General features: G+C 37.4%; 1 protein-coding gene across 1 annotated transcript in view; it reads left to right on the top strand.

The window, feature by feature from the left end:
- Positions 1-18,918, top strand: part of FBN2 (fibrillin 2) — a 148,443-nt gene that overhangs the window by 126,595 nt on the left and 2,930 nt on the right. Inside the window, exons 56-64 of the mRNA XM_081940241.1 lie at positions 2,427-2,552; positions 2,999-3,205; positions 5,305-5,430; positions 6,164-6,286; positions 7,518-7,634; positions 8,125-8,253; positions 15,452-15,571; positions 15,818-16,049; positions 18,231-18,396. Coding sequence (XP_081796367.1) covers positions 2,427-2,552; positions 2,999-3,205; positions 5,305-5,430; positions 6,164-6,286; positions 7,518-7,634; positions 8,125-8,253; positions 15,452-15,571; positions 15,818-16,049; positions 18,231-18,396 — 1,346 coding nt within the window. The remainder of the gene's footprint in view (positions 1-2,426; positions 2,553-2,998; positions 3,206-5,304; positions 5,431-6,163; positions 6,287-7,517; positions 7,635-8,124; positions 8,254-15,451; positions 15,572-15,817; positions 16,050-18,230; positions 18,397-18,918) is intronic.

The raw sequence follows: 18,918 nt of genomic DNA, 5'->3' as shown, positions 1-18,918 counted from the left end.
GAAGTCCAAGTAAACTATATTGACGGCATTCCTCTGGTCCACTAATTTTGTCACTTTCTCAACGAATGCAATAAAATTAGTCTGGCATGATCTGTTTTTGAGAAACCCATGTTGGCTTTTGGCTATTACTTTGTTTGCTTCTAGGTGTTCGCTAATTCGTTGCTTGATTATCTTTTCCAGAATCTTTCCTGGTATTGAGGTCAGGCTGATAGGTCTGTAGTTTCCTGGATCTGTTTTTTCCCTTTTTTGAAGATGGGAACCACATCAGCTCTTTTCCAGTCCTCTGGTAGTTCCCTGGTGCTCCAGGATCTCTGAAAGATATAGTTCAGTGGTTCTGAGATCTCGTCTGCCAGTTCCTTCAGAACCCTCGGGTGTAATCCATCCGGTCCTGGTGATTTGAACTCGTCTAGGGTAGACAGGTGCTTACTTACCATTTTCTTCCCTATTTCAACTTGTGTTCCTAATCTGATTTTTGTGGTGCTGTTTTTGATAGGTTGGACTGTTTTATCCCTTTGTGTAAAGACAGATGCAAAACATAAGTTAAATAGTTCTGCTTTCTCCCCGTTGCTTGTCACCTTCTTGCCACTTTCTCCCAGCAATGGACCAACTGTTTCCTTAACTTTTTTCTTGTTTTTAACATGTTGAAAGAAGCTTTTTTTGTTATTTTTTTACTTTTGTAGCAAGCCTTTCTTTATTGTGAGCCTTAGCTTTCCTCACTTCATCTTTACATGCTCGGGCTATTTGCTGATATTCTGCCTTAGTTATGTTCCCCCCCCCCCTTTCCACATTTTATACTTAGCTTTTTTGTCTTTCAATTTGTCAGAGAGTTCTTTATGCAGCCATGCTGGTTTCTTTTTGGAGCTGTTATTTTTCTTCTTCATTGGTATTGTGGTAGACTGGGCTTTTGTAATCTCATTTTTCAAAATTTCCCAAGCTTCTTGAGTTGTTTTCCCCTTGAGGATTCTCATCCATGGAATTCTTCCCAAGCTCTCTCTAAGTTTATTGAAATCAGCTTTCTTAAAGTCCAAGACTCAAGTTTCATTTTGTTCTACTACTTGTGTTTATATAATGTTGAATTCCAATATTGCATGGTCACTTGCCCCTAGGGTTTCTGTGGCCTCAACACCTTCTATCATTTCCTCTCTGTTAGTGAGAATTAAGTCCAATATGGCTGATCCCCTTGTTCCCTTCTTTACTTTTTGGGAAACAAAGTTGTCTGCTAGGTTTGTTAGGAACCTGTTAGATCTTCCACTTGGTGTAGTTTGTTTCCCAGTTGATGCCTTCCTGCAAAAAAGGCTTGTTCATAGGCAGTAGCTGATAACAGGACTTCTACAGGTAATACACAGATGTATTACCTTCCATATCCCAGAAACTAAGGCCAGACCTTAACCATTTAAGAGGTATAACTGAACACCTTGATACAGAGTTTCATGCCAAGACTATGTATAATTCTGCCTGGCAACCTCTGACATTTTAGTTCCCACAACTGTAGGGAGGAGAACATTGCCAAGTTAATTTAGGATTGTAAAAATAAATAATCTATATTTCACAAAGGACTCTCATAATAAAAAGTTTACATATATTATGGTTAGAATGTATTGAGTCATTATAAATTGTCATGTGGCAATGAATAGTAATTGCATTATCAAGGTAGTGTTGCTAGAAAACAAACAAACTACCGGCATATTTTATCAGCTCTTAGATTTGTACCTTTATAACAGGGGTGTCCAAACTTGGGAACTTTAAGACTTGTGGACTTCAACTTCCAGAATTCCCTAGCCAGCCATGCTGGCTGGGGAATTCTGGGAGTTGAAGTCCACAAGTCTTAAAGTTCCCAAGTTTGGACACCTCTGCTTTATAGTTTAAGACACCTGGAAAAAACAAACCTGAAAATTTTGCAATATGGAAAATCCACTACTTTTAATATATAGCTATAAATATGAAGAATTATCAATCATGAAATAAGAGCTTTAAAATATTTTTGTTCATTAGAAATTACATCATTTTATATTATTTTCTTTGTTCAATCCAGCTAAAGCTTCAAATAGTTATTCAAATAAGTGCATACTTTCCTTCTAGTCTCCGACTATTTACCATTTAAGGTTTTTTTTAGCAATTTTACACATATTTGTACCAAGGCAGATGCAGATCCCTGTCATGCAGTAATTGTTATATCTCTGGCCTTTCCAAAAAACTACTCTCTTTGAAATGTTTTAGAAATGCAAGCTTTTAAAAATTAAAATCATATCATATTTTTTTTACACTTAATATGACTGTCTTTCTGAGGTTAGACTTTTTAGCATTGAATTTTTTTAAAAATCGGCTATCATCAGAAGTGTAGCTTTCATTTTGAATTGTGGGAATTACGGTTACTCCTTTTGCTTTTGTGCTATTTCATTTTTTTTGTTTGTTTTCTTGTGATCAAGATGAAAATGAATGCCACAGTAAGCCTGGTATCTGTGAAAATGGTCGTTGTATAAACATTATTGGAAGTTACATATGTGAGTGTAATGAAGGTTTCCAGTCAAGCCCATCTGGAACTGAATGCATTGGCAAGTAAATTTTGATTCCTTAATTTCTGTCTCTGTTAGTCTATAGTTTGTAGATGCTTCTGACAAGAATAAAGATATCTTGTTTGGCACATAAAATAGGGTTGTTTTTTTCACAAAAATCAATCTTTACTAACTATTATTATTAGGATGCTACAATCATTTTTTAAAAACTACTTTGATGTAAGAGAGATAAATTATCAAATGTTTTGAAATAAACAAATGTTTTGATTTAAAAGTTATTATATGTGAAGTGTTAAATTGTTATCATAGCTAAAAATCTTCATTTTATTTCATGAAATGTATATTTAGATGCTATTTTTATGAAAATATGTTTTCCAAAATATGGTTACTCTAGGGATCATGATTTAAAAATGAGAAATTATTTTAACAGAATGAAATGCTCCTTACTTAAATGTGTATATTATTTCTCCACATTCATTACACAGACAACCGACAAGGTTTCTGCTTTGCTGAAGTCTTGCAGACAATGTGTCAAATGGCTTCCAGTAGCCGTAATCTTGTCACCAAATCCGAATGCTGTTGTGATGGTGGAAGGGGGTGGGGCAATCAGTGTGAGATTTGCCCACTCTTAGTAACAACTCAGTACAAGAAGCTGTGTCCACATGGTCCAGGATACACCACTGATGGGAGAGGTATTCTTCGTGGAATCTTCAGACAAGTTTCCTTTTTCTAACTATAGGGTGGTAGGAAGATGAAGATGTATAATATTGCCTTAGTACCCCTAAGGATATCTTGATTTTGAAAATAGAAGAATATTGTGGTATACTTTAGCTACATTGCTTAGCAAACAATTTCATGTCATGAAATTTTCCAATGCAGTTAATAATTAAAATGGATTATTTCTATTGATTTATATTATAGAGATTATTCATTGATAAACAGCTAGAAAATTCATTGTTAATAAATTGTCCAACCTTCCCAATCTCAAAAGAACATGCTGTTTCTGTATAGAAGTGAACCATCCAAAGATTGGCACTTCTTTTGCATTTCTCTACCAAATTTTAATATTGTAGTAACATTGAAACAATTGATACTAACTGTTGTGAATAAAACTAGTAGGCATCATATTGAAATGCTATAAAGTGAAAGTTGGGATAATCTGTTGGCTATGAGTGAGACAGAAGTAGTAGCAAAGTACTACTGAGGTTTGGGGGAAAGGGTGATGCTGCAGGGGTTCTTTTTTATGTGGAAAAATTGTCCCATTTTAGCGCAGTGGATAGAACAATGATTACAAGAGATGTTACACTTTCAAAAGCTGCTGGGACAATTATACTGAGATCCATTTTATTTACTCATTTATTTTAAAAAAATATCCTGAATTTTTCAGTAGCTTTTTAACTCTTTTTTTTTAAAGCAAGTTTTATTGATTTTTACAATTTTTTTCAGGGAAAAGGGGTTAAAAAGGGTATAAAACATTTTGACAGCTACATCGTGCGGGGGAGAGCAGTCCCCCCAAGTCTCGCAATTTTTACAGACAAGAATAGAAAAACATCAACATTTGAATAAATATTAGCAGTTTTAAGTTTAACACTGTCATCAATATATTTCAATCATTTTTTTTGTATCACTTCCGTAAAGGTACATTATAACAACAATTGCAATAATGTTTCAAATCACTTTTGTGATCTGAGTCTTCTAGTTGTTGCATCCTCCCCCCCCCATCTGTTGGCAGAGCCTCAGCCCCTCCGTCCCTCGTCTCTTGTGTACCATCCCCCATTTCATCTAGGAGAGCATTATGTTTTTTAGTGAAAGCCTCCGCCTCCACAACTGTGTTAATTCTAATTCTGCTGCCCTCCCAGAAAATCAACATGCCTTCTGGTAATAACCACCTAAACCAGACCCCTTTATTATATAATGTTTTTGCTAAAGAGGAATATTTCTTCCTCTTATCTCTTACTTTCTTTGGAATCTGTTTAAGAATGGTTGTTTCTTTATCTTTATATTTTAGTGGTCCTCCCCTTTGAGCTCCTAGAACCTCATCTCTTGTAGTCTTTCTAAGAAATTTAACATGACCTTCCCTTGGAACATTGTGTGTTCTTGCATATGCTGAATTAATCCTATAAATCAAGTCAATATCCCACCAAAGCTGTTGTTTATCTCTATTAATGTATTCTGCTAGTATTGTGGTCATAATCTCTTTAAGATCTTCGTTCTCAACTTCTGGCAAATTTTGAAACCTAAAGAAAAAAGACATCCTTTCAAATTCCATTTTTATCATGTGATTTTCAAATTCTACATTCCCACTTTGGATTGTCTTAACCTCGTCCCTCATCCCAACCACACCCTCCTCCAGTACACCTATTCTCTGTTCATTCCGTGTGGCTTGTTGTTTTGTTTCTCTGAGCTGATCATTTAAGTCTTGCAGTTGTTTTTTCATTTCGTCCTGTCCCTTTAAGATAGATTGAAGAGATGCTACACTTTCAAGAGCTGCTGGGACAATTATACTGAGATCCATTTTATTTACTCATTTATTTAAAAAATTATCCTGAATTTTTCAGTAGCTTTTTAACTCTTAACGCCCTCATTTTCAGTCTGGCTAAAATAATGCTGGCTTCTCTGCTGATGAATCATTTTGTCCATAGACAGAAAGGTATTACACTTTGATACATACAAAAAACTCATAGGGATATGACTATATCATTAATTTGTATTTGTTTAATGGCATGTATTTCATTAGCTGCAAGCAATTACATGCCAAAATAAAAAATAATTCTTATTTTTTATTCCATAGATATTGATGAGTGTAAGGTCATGCCAAATTTATGCAGGCATGGCCAATGCATAAACACCATGGGTTCCTTCAGATGTTTTTGTAAAGTTGGCTATACTACAGATATAAGTGGTACTTCTTGTGTGGGTAAGTTATAGCCTTTATAGTTACTTCTATATTATAGTTTATTATTATATCTATATTATAACTTGTTACATTTTCCATTTTGTGATTTAAAATATTGTGCTATAAAGCCTCAAGCTTTGTATTTACTTTTTCATCAAATATAGAAGGTTACCTTCAATTATATTCCTGATTCAAGACTGTCTCATGTCAATAGGAATAGTAACGCCTTTTAACATAGTTCCTGTATTGTGATCAAAAATAGTGTTCTTGTTCTGTAGAGTTCCAAAGCTTGGAAGGGGGAATGTCATAAATTATTTTAAGCAAAGTAGTATTTTCTTCCAGTGCCTTTGGAAATATTTTTATGAAGATTGGAAAGTAGTAATATCACTGTGGTTTATCATGTGAGAATTTGAGACTTAAACTTACATAGCTTCCTATATGAACTGTAAACTTGATATTGTGAGTTTAAACTTTCTTGAAATATTTTTTCTCAATCATTTTACAAATTTGATTGTAAATGCTGAACTCTGAATTGAGTTGAAGGAATTTTTTCCATTACTAAATGAGAATTTCAAAATTACTATTGCCTATCAGGTTGATTTGCCTTTTTCACTATGATGAATCTTGTCTTTAACTTTATTAAACATGTTTTTTTTAAATAAATTTTAATCTATTAGGCATTGTCCTCTCACTTTATTTTGGATCCAATGCTATGGAATAAATTAAACTTGAATATGAATTATTCTGTAATTAGATCTTGATGAATGCTCCCAGTCTCCCAAACCCTGTAATTTTATCTGCAAGAATACTGAAGGAAGCTACCAATGTTCATGTCCACGTGGCTATATCCTCCAAGATGATGGAAAATCCTGTAGAGGTAAAAGATTGAGTAACTTAGTGGATTTTCTAACCAATTAATTTATTATGTGATACATTCATGTTTTATATCACCTATCAAAAAAATAATATTAAATGTGGCCCATTGGATTTAACCCCAAAGGTGCTTTTCAAGATGCAACTAAACTTTTTTGTTTTTCTTTGAAGACATTTCACTTCTCATCCAAGAAGCTTCTTCAGCTCTTCATCTTCTTCAGAGAGTTGAAAAAGTTTCTTGGATGAGAAGCGAAATAGCTTCAAAGAAAATAATGATAAAATCATAGAGTTCAGTTACACCTATATTGGGTTGTTTATATCAGGGGTGTCAAGCTCAAGGCCCACGGGCCAAATCTGGCCTGAAAAGTGGGCCCAAATTGGGCCCGAAAACCTCCATCAGAGTTGTGCAGGAGGCCATGGAGGGTGAAAACGAGGCACAGGGGGGGCGCACATGGACACCTCCCATGCCCTGTTTTGACTGGCAGGGTGCTGCAGGAGGCATCCATCCTGCCTGCCCCCCCTCCTCCCCACCAGCACGTGGAGAACTACAATGCTGATCTGGCCCTCAAAGAAATCAAGTTTGACACCCCTGGTTTATATATTCCAGTTCTATGGGCAAATGTGTAAGGACTGCCATTATTCCATTCTTACTGAGCATTTTTGTGGGTTTTTAAAGATGCGTCTCTATACACAAATCCTTAAGGAAGCATTGCTCAGGGATTTTTTATGCTTTTACAGGATGCCATTCCCATCACCCTGCCCATTATAAAGGAAATGCTCATCAAACTCACTATCTGTCCAAATGATAGCAGGGCAGGGCAGTTGCGAGCATCCTCTTCTCTGAAAACCATACAGGGCAACACAGAATATGGGGTATTAATAAAATTAGGATCTTGAGAAAGGACAATTTATGAGAAAGCCAGAGAGATTGGATTTTTCTAGGCAAAATTGGTAAGGAACAGATATCTGTGGTGGGGTGGCTCAAATGATGCAATGAGTGCCATACCATTGTAGGACAACTCCACCCTTTTAGTATAACCATTGTGATTCTACGTGAATATTTGTAAGGGGTGGTACTTAGACAATGCTGTTTTTTGTGTTGAATCAAAGAGAGCCTTTTAGCTAATTCACTGCATTTAAAAGCAATTTTGATTGCTGCAGCGGTGTTATTAAATATTAGATTAAATAATTATGTTGCCTTCATTTGAAAAGAAATAAACACCTTATTTTTTCAGATCTTGATGAGTGTCAAAGTAAGCAACATAACTGTCAATTCCTTTGTGTCAATACTCTTGGGGGATTCACATGTAAATGTCCACCAGGTTTCACCCAACATCATACAGCCTGTATAGGTAAGAGATTAATGTTGTTGTTTTTCGTTTCATGAAAAACATGTAACGTTTCTCAGATCTCCTTAGCAACAAACTGGACTAGTAATAAGATTGCTAGATTAATAAAATCAGATTAATATGATTTAATAAGAAAAAGATTAAGATGAGAATTTGATCAATTCCACTTGATCTTTCCATTTATTGATCTTTATCATATATTCATTGCTATTTGCAACCTCTTTCATGTGGAGGGAAATTGTGAAACATTCTCAAAGTGAAACCATAATTTTCCTATATTGCTTGCATTGATAGTATGCAATAGGTACAAATAGTTTTCACTGTATATTATAATGAAAGCTAAAAGCCTTGATAATATTTGAAATTGAGAGCATGTCTTTATGATACCAAGAATATCAATTATGGATACAATTCTGCAAAAAATTCGAGCATAGCATTCTTTATTTTTCTTTTGGTATCTGATTTATGAAAAAAATTAAATGTCATTTTGTAGATAACAATGAATGTGGATCACAGACTTCACTTTGTGGATCAAAAGGAATCTGTCAAAATACTCCTGGAAGTTTTGCCTGTGAATGCCAGAGAGGTTTCTCTTTAGATTCCACTGGATTGAACTGTGAAGGTAATAAGCTGTGAAAACTGTGAGTGTCATAAATTATATAGTGAAGAGGTATTTCTGGAAATTGCCAGTTATTATTAATGATCATATTTGTATCTGTTAGACATCATGTGATTTTTAGCATCTTTATTATTCACCAGAACTCTTTTAACTCTTAGTGTTATTTGAATTTTGTAATGTATGTGTGGCAGAGCTATTGAAATATAGATTGGACAATTTTGAATTTTTGACTGATTATGTGCCATCCAAGTTGTTTTTAGCCCATAGTTACCACATAGATAAGATTTTCTCTATCACATAAATTGATGAAAATCTATGCCTAACTTGTTCCTTTAGGTCAGGGGTGTCCAAACTTGGGAACTTTAAGACTTGTGGACTTTAACTCCCAGAATTCCCCAGCCAGCATGGCTGGCTGGGGAATTCTGGGAGTTGAAGTCCACAAGTCTTAAAGTTCCCAAGTTTGGACACCCCTGCTTTAGGTATTCTAACAACATACCCATTGTCACTGTAACTGAGCCCATCCACATTGCTGTTGGTCTGAGCACTGTGAGGAACATAAGAGTGTTTTTTCTTCCTGAATGGATTGCTTTAGTTGTTTTGTATTTTACTGTTATTTTAATTTCATAAAGCTTTCCAGAATCTTCTGGAATGGGATGGCCTACAAATTCAACAAACAAATGAATAATAAGAGAGAAAAAATAAAAAGAGTACCTGAAATGTACAAAATTATGTCATAAATCTTCCATCCTTTCATTTACCTGAGTCTTGTCCTTTTCTCAATAGCCAACAAGTAAACTGAACTTTCTAGCTAACCATGTGCAATTGTTATCCCCATCCCCACCATCAATAAAGCATCTGCTTCTCCTACTGAATACTGAATGGCTAAGGGTAGGGCTGCCCTCCTGGCCTTTGATTCATAATTATCCTTAAGTGGGAAGCAAGAGAAAACTGAAGCATTATTTTCTTGTAATGGTTGTAGAGGATTTTTACAGCTTGAATCTACTTTTCTACTAATAAAAACTTTAATAATAACAATCTTTTGCTCAGAAGAAAATGCCATTGAGTAATATGGAATTGTTTTTCTAAACATATACTGTATATGTCAGGGGAAAAAACACCCTGTTGGAGATCAATGGACCGTGGCTGTTTCCCTTCCGCATATCTTTTGAGATATTGAGAAAAAAATAAGTCTTTAAGAAAATATTCTAATTAATAAACAAACTTTAATAATAAAATAATAAAAGTAAATGAAAAACAGAAGTAACTAATTGGTTACATTTTGATAATGAAAGCTACGTTAGCCAAAGTTGGCTGCCGAACAAAGAAGAGAGGAGTTTTGGAATGTGTAACGCGTGCGCAATAAATCACTTTCAGATAAGAACCTTTTTTTGTTTTATGACCTGCGCAATAAAGCTTTCTTAGTTGAACTCTTGAGTGTCAGTTTAGGCAGTTCAGGCCTAGCAAACTTTTTAACATCGTGACACCCCTTCTTTTGCTAGTCTGGGCTGACGTCATCAAATCATCAATTAAGGCACATCTTCTTTCGCAGATATTCGTGTTGATTTGCGGCGAGTGGTTTGTTAAGCATGTCTGCGATCTGATCATGTGTAGAAACATATTGCAATTTAACAAAACCTTGCTTAACTAATTGCTTTGTGTTTTGATAACGAATGTCAATGTGTCTGGACCTAGAACCTGTAAAATGTGACTCAGAAATATAAACAACAGATACATTATCTTCCATCACGGTGATTGGTCGAATCGGACGTGTCCAGATATCTGTGATCAAAGCATCAAACCACGTTAGAGAATTACAAGCATCTGAAACACAAGCATATTCAGCTTCAGTAGATGAACATGAAACAAAACTCTGTTTTCTCACTTGCCAGTAAACAGGACAACCATTTAGGAACATCATGTAACCAGAAGTGCTTTTGCGTGACTTCTTGTCGCTCGCCCAGTCGGCGTCGGCAAAACAAATCAACTTTGGTTGATCAGTGTGTGTTGGTTCTAGCAATAACTTCATGTGTTTAGTGTGTTTCAGGTATTTCAACAACTTCTTAATGCATGACCAATGAAATTGTGTTGCCTTACCTACGTGTCGTGATAAAAGATTAACACTAAGTGCGATGTCAGGTCTGGTCCAACTACTAATGTATAATAGTGAACCAATGACTGAACGATAGAGTGTTTGATCCTCGAACTCAGGACTTGGTTCATGTGTTAAGTTGTGAAAATCTGTTTGCATGGGTGTCTTTGTTGTGCTAGCATCTTTCATGTTGCAATGATGTAGAATGTGGTCAATTTTCTCTTCTTGTGAAAGACTAAACCCCTTCTGTGTCTTTTCAATTTGAACACCTAAATAAGTGCTAATGTGTCCTAAAGATTTTAGTGTGAAGTATCTCTGCAAACTTTTGGCAAAAATCTCACTCATTTTCTTATTTGGACCAATATAAACAATATCATCAACATAAACAAGAATTATCTCATATGCATTGTTAGATCTTTTTGTGAACACGCATTCATCAGTTTCGGACTTAATAAAGCCCATTGAATTTAGTTTGTCAGTAAGACATAAATACCACATTAAACCTGACTGTTTCAGACCATAAAGACTTTTGTTCAGGAACCAGGTATCCCCTTCTTGCTTTCGGAATCCTGGAGGGCTTCTCACGTAGATCTCTTCATCTAGGTCTGCATGTAGATAAGCTGTGTCCACATCAAATTGGAAAACTTCTAAACCAAGAATAGTTGCAGTGGTTAAAGCAATTTTTACACTTTCAGTTCTGACTGTTGGTGAGTAAGTGTTTGTGTAGTCCTCAGGATAACGTTGAGCGAAACCCTGAGCTACCAGTCTGGCTTTGTATAAAGACTCACCATTCGGTTTCTTCTTGATTCTGTAGACCCATCGGGTGCCAATGACTTTCTTGTTTGCTGGAGGTTTTGCAGGTGTGAATACATTAAGTTTCTTCAAACTGTCCATTTCATCCTGCATTGCATCATACCATTTGTCTTGTTCTGAATCAGGAAGCTGTTTGATTTGTGTGAATGTCTCTGGAGGAAGAGTAACGTTGCAAATCAAAGGTAATGGTGTTTTTGTCAGTTGCCATGAATAACGTTGTGGAGGGATTCCTTTTGTGGCCCTCTTGGAGCGTCTAGGAACAACAGACCAGTCTTCTTCTTCTTCTTCATCATCATCCTCGTCCTCACGTTCGTCGCTAGCATCAGCATCCGCGGCTTGAGAAGACGGAACATCAGGTTGTGAAGAACTGGTAGAAGGAATATCTGCCTGCGAATTGTCATCAGGCTGCGTGGCATCTGGAACACCATCTCTAGGAAAATAAACTTCAGGATCATTGGAATGAATCCTGGACCAGTCAATGTCTTCCTCAAAATTAGCAGATTGTGAAATGACAATCACATGTTTAGTATCAATGAATTTGTACCATTTTGAATTATCATCAATACCCATAAATCTCAGTCTCTTTGCTACTGTACCTCCCTTTCTTCTTTGACTTAAGGGAGTGTTCACCATAGCATATGAACCAAAAATGTGGAGGTTCTTGAGATCAGGCTTGTAGCCATACAGCATGTAGAAAGGAGTTTGATTGATTACACTGCTCCAAGTACGGTTGACAATGTAATTTGCATATTTGATTGCTTCACCCCAGTATGCGTTACTGAGTTTGGCATCTTCTAGAAGACAACGCATCATGGTTTGTAGAACCCCTTGTCTTCTTTCTACGACTCCATTATGAGCCGGTGTATATGGAGCAGATGTCTGATGAAGAATTCCATTCTTACGCATCCAGTCCTGGAAACGCTGAGACATGAATTCTGCACCACGGTCACTCTGGATTCTGGCGATGCGAACTTGGTATTGTGTAGAAACAAATGCTGCAAAGTCTTTAAAGATCTGAAAGGTCTCAGATTTCTCTCTCATAGGATATACAAATCCATATCTAGAATGATTATCTACAATTGTTAAAAAATACTTTCTGCCACCAAGTGTTGGTGGGAAAGGACCCACTATGTCAGTGTGTACCAAATCAAAAATGCGTGTTGACCGGCGTGTAGTGTGTTTGGGAATTGCAGCCGCCTTGGATTTAGCCTTTTTGCAAACCGCACAATCCAAAAACACCTTACACCCCTTTAGATCCAAACCTTTTGCGAACTCCGGCATCTTTCTAAGAACACGGAAACTGGCATGCCCCAATCTTCTGTGCCACTTGTGAATACACCTGGAATGCAAAGGTTTACCAGTTAGTGAATTCTCAACATTAACAGTTTCATGAGGACCCTCAGGCTTGCTCTGAGCAATCTGTTTCTGTTTTCTTTGTTTGTTGGCTTTAGGAGCCTTTGGCACAGTAACGCTTTCTCTCTCTGGGACAACTCTCTCTGGGTTTGCGTTGTGCCTTTTTGGAGTTTGCATACTTGCCTGTGCTTGCCCTTTAGGCTTTGGCTTTAAGTAATAAACACCACCAATCAGCATAGTTTCAGCAACAATATCACCATCTTTAACTAAGTAACTTGCTTTTTCGAGGTGGTGAACCTGGAACTTTAAATCTCTAGACAAGTGACTTTGACTAAGCAAATTACTGGTTGCTGAAGGTATGTAATAAACATCAGGGATGTGTGTATCGAGCTCTTCAATGTAAACAGTTCCTTTTCCCATAACCTTGCAAGTGTGGTTGGTGAAGGAATACAGTTCTCGATACTCGGGCTCTGGTTCGCCCATCTCTGTGAAAAGTTCCCTTCTGTGGGTAACGTGCACAGCTGCTCCACTATCTAAAGTCCACAAAAGACGTCTGTCGAACTTTGGATCAGGTTGTGGAACGTTAGTTATGGCCAGTGTTGCAAGCGGAGCTTGTGAATCACGCCTTGGACCACGACGACCTTGTCTTCCGCCTCTACCTCTGCCTCTGGAATCTGTTCCTCTGGGCTGGTACGTGGCGGGAGCTGGAACTCGTTGGGGACAATCCCGGGTGTCATGTCCCACACGGTTGCAGGTGTAGCATTTTGGCATCCTTGGAGCGTAGCCTCTTCCTCGGAAGGGACGTCTGGCTGGAGCCTTTGGTGCTGGAGGCCGTTGCAGATGTGGGGTAGCTAACCTGATAGCTTCGTCTTCCACTAAAAGTCTGCAAACGTGGTTAACTGTGCGTTGAGCAATAGGCACGTAGTTAATCTTTGCAACAGCATCTTTCCATTCATAATTCAATGAGTTAATGATGATGCTAATCATTTGGATATCATCGATTACATGGCCATTTTGTCTCAATTCACTTCTCATTCTTTTCAGTTTGGTCAAATGTCCACCAATTCGTTCACCAGGTTTCAACTTCGAACCATGGAACTCAGACATGAGCAAACATGAAGATTCAATTGAAACGGGCCTGTAGCAATCTTCCAAAATAGCCCAAATTTCTTGGGCAGTTGCATCAGGTGGAAAGATACCTTGGATCTCAATTTCCATTGACATGAGTAAAGTCGTGATTGCTCTGTTTTCGAGGTTTCTTATTGCAGGCGTCCACGGTGGAGGAGGAGGATTAAAAACCATGGAATATGTGCCTTCTCTTCGAAGCAAGAGCGCAATTTCACTGACCCAGGCTTTATAATTCTCTCCTGACTCCTTTAATTTGGACTCACCAGTCAAGGGGGTGACTGTGAATACCTGCTGAGGAACAATTTGTTGCTCTGGTTGCAAAGCTGGTTGTTGAACCAGGGGATGCTGGGGTTGCATCATTGGCCTTTGCGTGGCAACATCAAATTGGCTTCCTCGAATTCGCCTTTGGCTTTGCCTTTTTTCATCTAGGGAGGATTCAACGCCGCCAGGGGGTGTTGAAGACTTAACCTCTGATGGCAAAGTTTGGGCTTCTGTAAAACTCATAGACATATCTCTGAAAATCTGGTCCAATTGCTTAATCTTTTGCTGTAATAATTTTTCTCCGCCAGCAGATGGCAGTGCAGCTTCACTTCTTGACTGCAGCCCTCTATACATATGCGGAAGTTCAATGGGCTCAAAGGGACCACGTGACCTCGGTGACGTGTACATGTCTCTTTGTTCTAATTGACCAATGAACTCTGTGGGGTGTGTCTTAGGCTGTTGTTTTGAAGAAGACAAGATGGCGTCCTCAGACATTTTGGGAGTGGGGGAGCTTCTTCTACTTCGCCTTATCTCCTCAAAACACACTCTCGCCTCCCTAACATGTCTTTCTAAACGTTCTATTTGATCAAGATAGCTTTGCATTTCTTGCTCACCATCTGGGGAGATGTTATAAAATCTGCTTTCTGCGTGGGAGGATTTTTTTTGTGCCGGCAGTTGCCATTCATCAATCGTTTGATAATCTGCGAGGGTCTGGGAATGGAGTGGCTCTGGCAGAGTGGGAAGTTTTGGCTTGGCCCCCAAAAATTCATAATCTCCTGGAGATATTTTAGAAGGAGGAACCACTGACCTCGGTCCGTAGATCTTGCCTTCTGTAACTCTTTCCCCCATTTCTGGCTCGGTACTTTGTTGCTCCTGGAATACGTTTGAAGGTTTTTGCTTCTCTGTGTCCGAGGAAGCCTCCTCGTCAGAGGAAGCTGATTCATCTGTGTTCGCCCCATCTTTCTTTTTCTTTCTCTTCTTCGACATGGCTAATTAGGCTTAGTCGGTTATCTTAAGATAGCGCGAAGAGAAAATACAGCCATAAATTGTAGTCATCTCAGCTTGTATCATCAAAAGCCAAAACTCTGCTACCAAGTGGTCAGGGGAAAAAACACCCTGTTGGAGATCAATGGACCGTGGCTGTTTCCCTTCCGCATATCTTTTGAGATATTGAGAAAAAAATAAGTCTTTAAGAAAATATTCTAATTAATAAACAAACTTTAATAATAAAATAATAAAAGTAAATGAAAAACAGAAGTAACTAATTGGTTACATTTTGATAATGAAAGCTACGTTAGCCAAAGTTGGCTGCCGAACAAAGAAGAGAGGAGTTTTGGAATGTGTAACGCGTGCGCAATAAATCACTTTCAGATAAGAACCTTTTTTTGTTTTATGACCTGCGCAATAAAGCTTTCTTAGTTTAACTCTTGAGTGTCAGTTTAGGCAGTTCAGGCCTAGCAAACTTTTTAACATCGTGACAGTATACACAAAATTTAGCAAATTATTTACTGCTTTATTCTTTTATCTTTTTCTTTGTTTTAATATGTTTATTTATAGATGTGGATGAGTGTGATGGAAATCACAGATGCCAACATGGCTGCCAAAATATTCTTGGTGGCTACAGATGCAGCTGCCCACATGGATATATCCAGCATTATCAGTGGAATCAGTGTGTGGGTAAGAAACTCAATCATTTAATCCTTCATGTTGCTATTGATATACCAACCCCTGCTATTAAAATGAAATATATTTATTTTGTTATTCCGTGTTCTTTAAAACAACATCTATTTCTGTATGCCAATCTTAAAAAAGAAAACCGGGAAACACGTTTATTAGCCTTAGAAACTAGTCACTGTTGTAACACTGTTCTCTCCCTTGATAAAACCTGTATACTTAAAAAGTACACTTTTAATTGCCCAACAGATGAAAATGAATGCACAAATCCTAGCATTTGTGGTTCAGCTTCATGCTACAACACTCTAGGAAGCTACAAATGCGCATGTCCCTCTGGATTCTCTTATGATCAGCTCAGTAGCGCATGCCACGATGTCAACGAATGTTCTTCTACTAAGAATCCCTGCAATTATGGCTGTTCCAATACTGAAGGAGGATACCTCTGCGGCTGCCCTCCAGGGTATTACAGAGCAGGGCAAGGGTGAGTAGTTGATGGTAGCAAACCCTTCCTGCATATTTTGCAAAACTGTGAGTAACTAACATATTTTAGTATGAAGCAATTTCTACTATCTTGGAAGTCAAATCTCAGTTCATTAATAAATAGTTAATAGTTAATATTTTCTATTAATCTCTGATCTGTGATCTCTGATTTCATATTATGCTTTCATGAAAGATTGAATGTTTAAAACAGTTAATAGAAACTATAATTTTTGTTACTTCACAAAAAAGGAATGTATGTGTAATATCTGTCCAAGTCAATTCCAACTGAGTGCTGATTAATCATTACTTTTTAAAGCAATGCTACCAGCCAGTTACCAACTCATTTGCTCCTCTGTTCTCCAATGAACACTGAATTCATGCTATTCCAGTTACATTTTTGTAAGACAAATCATATACCTGTTGCTTAAACATGAAATATTTATGAAACTGAATAAGATGGTAGCCATGGTGTTTACATTACAATTATACAGAATTTACAATGTGTAATTCAGATTGGATGAAAATTAAATATGTGAACCAGATCCAGAGTAAAACCACCACTGACAGAATAGCCTTTTTCAGCGTAGATGGAGTAGATTTCAGGAGTAGATTTAATCAGTAGAGTTTTTTAGCCACCTAAATTATGCAAGAAACAATAATCTTACTTTCTGTGGTATCCTATGTCTCCTCTCCACCGTTGTTCCATGAGTTGAATCATTTTGAACTAATCCTAGAAGTTGCTTCCCTGACAGCATATCCGCAGTCATCTGATCACAATTTGGTGCTTATCAATTGGCTTGCAATTACAGAGAGTCCTCGTTTAATGACCATTCTTTTAGTGGCCATTTAAAATTACTTCAGTGCTGAACAAAGAGATTTTTGAGCAGCATCCTAACTTACGGTTGTTCCAGCACTCATGAGGACACAGCATTGTGATCTGGGCATTTGGTAACTCATTCACACTTAGGATGGGTTGCCAACAGAGGTGGTATTCAGCAGGTTCTGACCAGTTCTCGAGAACCAATGGCAGAAATTTTGAGTAGTTCAGAGGACTGGTAAATGCCACCTCTGATTGGCCCTACCCCCATCTATTCTCTGCCTCCCGAGTCTCAGCTGATCAGGAAGAAATGGGAATTTGCAATAATCTTCCCCTGGTGTGGGGAGGAAATGGAGATTTTACAGTATCCTTCCCCTGCCACGCCCACCAAGCCATGTCCACCAAGCCATGCCACGCCCAATAAGCCAAGCCCACGGAACCAGTAGTAAAAATATTTGAACCCCACCACTGGTTGCCAAGCGCCATGCAATCATATGATTGCCATTGGCAAACTTCCCTGCTGGTTTTTCCAGAAAGTCTACAAGATCACAAGCTGTTGCTGTCTGGTTGGTTCCTGGGGTCTGGCTGAAAAAGGTCCATCTCAAAATCTAAGACTGGATTTCAGGACAGACCTTTTTCAGCCAGTTTCCTTGAGAGAGAAAAAATGCTGCTTGTCTCTTTGGCAAACAGGAGGAGAACTGCAGCACTAGGTCGGAAAAAAAAGAATCTCACATAGTCCCTTATGTGCCTACAGGGGAGTGGCCTATCCCCCTTGGTCAGGTAGTTCTTTTGCTTCATTTGTTTATCAACCACAGGTTGGAAAGTCGGAGCGTGGACATAAAGTTGAGTCAGATCATGTGGTGACCTGCTTTACGGCCGCCATAACTTATGACCATAATTCCAAAGCTAATGATGAAATATATCATCATTATCCAGTGATGTATTTATGATATCACATCACCTTGAATGAAGACACTATGCAATTTCTGATTTTTACATATAAAATAGCAGTGATATATATTGAGAACCTTGACAATAAAATATATATTTAATTCCATTTACATTACCTTTTTAAATATATCTTTGACTTGCCACTCTGCAGAAAGAAATAGAAATGTATTCCTTTGTCTTACAAATGTTTGTTCTATTTGTGTTAGTGTCCCTGCTTTTGTTTTGTTTTGTTTAAATATGTATGTAATTTACACAAAAGGTTTAGAAAGGAATAAATCCCTTCCTGAAGCTAAGTTACTAACAAAGGTGAAAAGTAAAAGATTGAAAACATTACTCTTTTCTCTTATGAGTTAGCAACCTGGATAAAAAAAGCCTTCTTTCTCCAGGTGCTAATATTATGACATTATTTATCAGGCACTGCGTCTCCGGTATGGGATTTGGTAAAGGCCAGTATCTACCAGTGGATCAAGGTGAAGAGAATGCTTTGTCCCCAGAAGGATGTTATGAGTGTAAAATTAATGGATACTCCCAAAAAGACAGCAGGAAGAAAAGAAGCCTCAATCCATCTGAACCTACAGAGGTAAGCAAAAACTGTCCAACTGATTTGCACTTGGTTTTCCAAAACCAGATCTAAGCAATATCATCCACTGAATTGGTCAGAATCTTAGGGAGTTTTGAAAAGAAACTATTATTTGCATTATTAACATCAAGAGTGATATTCTTTTGCCCACTGTTTTCTGTCAATAGCAGTTTTTTACATGAGCTTGCATAGCATTAATATAGAATGTGAAATCATTATGCACAGTAGTTCTGCCCTTCCAATTTCAAAGAGATTTTGTATATACAAACAAAACAAAATAATTGGATTGAAATAAATCGAAATTGGACTGATTAATCAGTTGCAATTTATCTGCAATCATCAGAGAAAAAGATTGTTACTACATAATATTGAGGAATCCTGAAAAAACTGTTTCAAATTAATCTTCATATGATTACTTTATCAAACGTGATATAAGCCACTCAGATTCATTTTAGAATTACGGCATGTGAGTCTCAGAAATTAAAATAAATCAATTGATAATTTTGTTCTGGTCTACTGAAT

This window comes from Natrix helvetica (genome assembly GCF_964273705.1).
Source record: "Natrix helvetica genome assembly, chromosome: 2".
Lineage (NCBI taxonomy): Eukaryota > Metazoa > Chordata > Lepidosauria > Squamata > Natricidae > Natrix > Natrix helvetica.
Note: the sequence above shows the minus strand (reverse complement) of the source record. Positions and strands in the feature narration are given on the sequence as shown.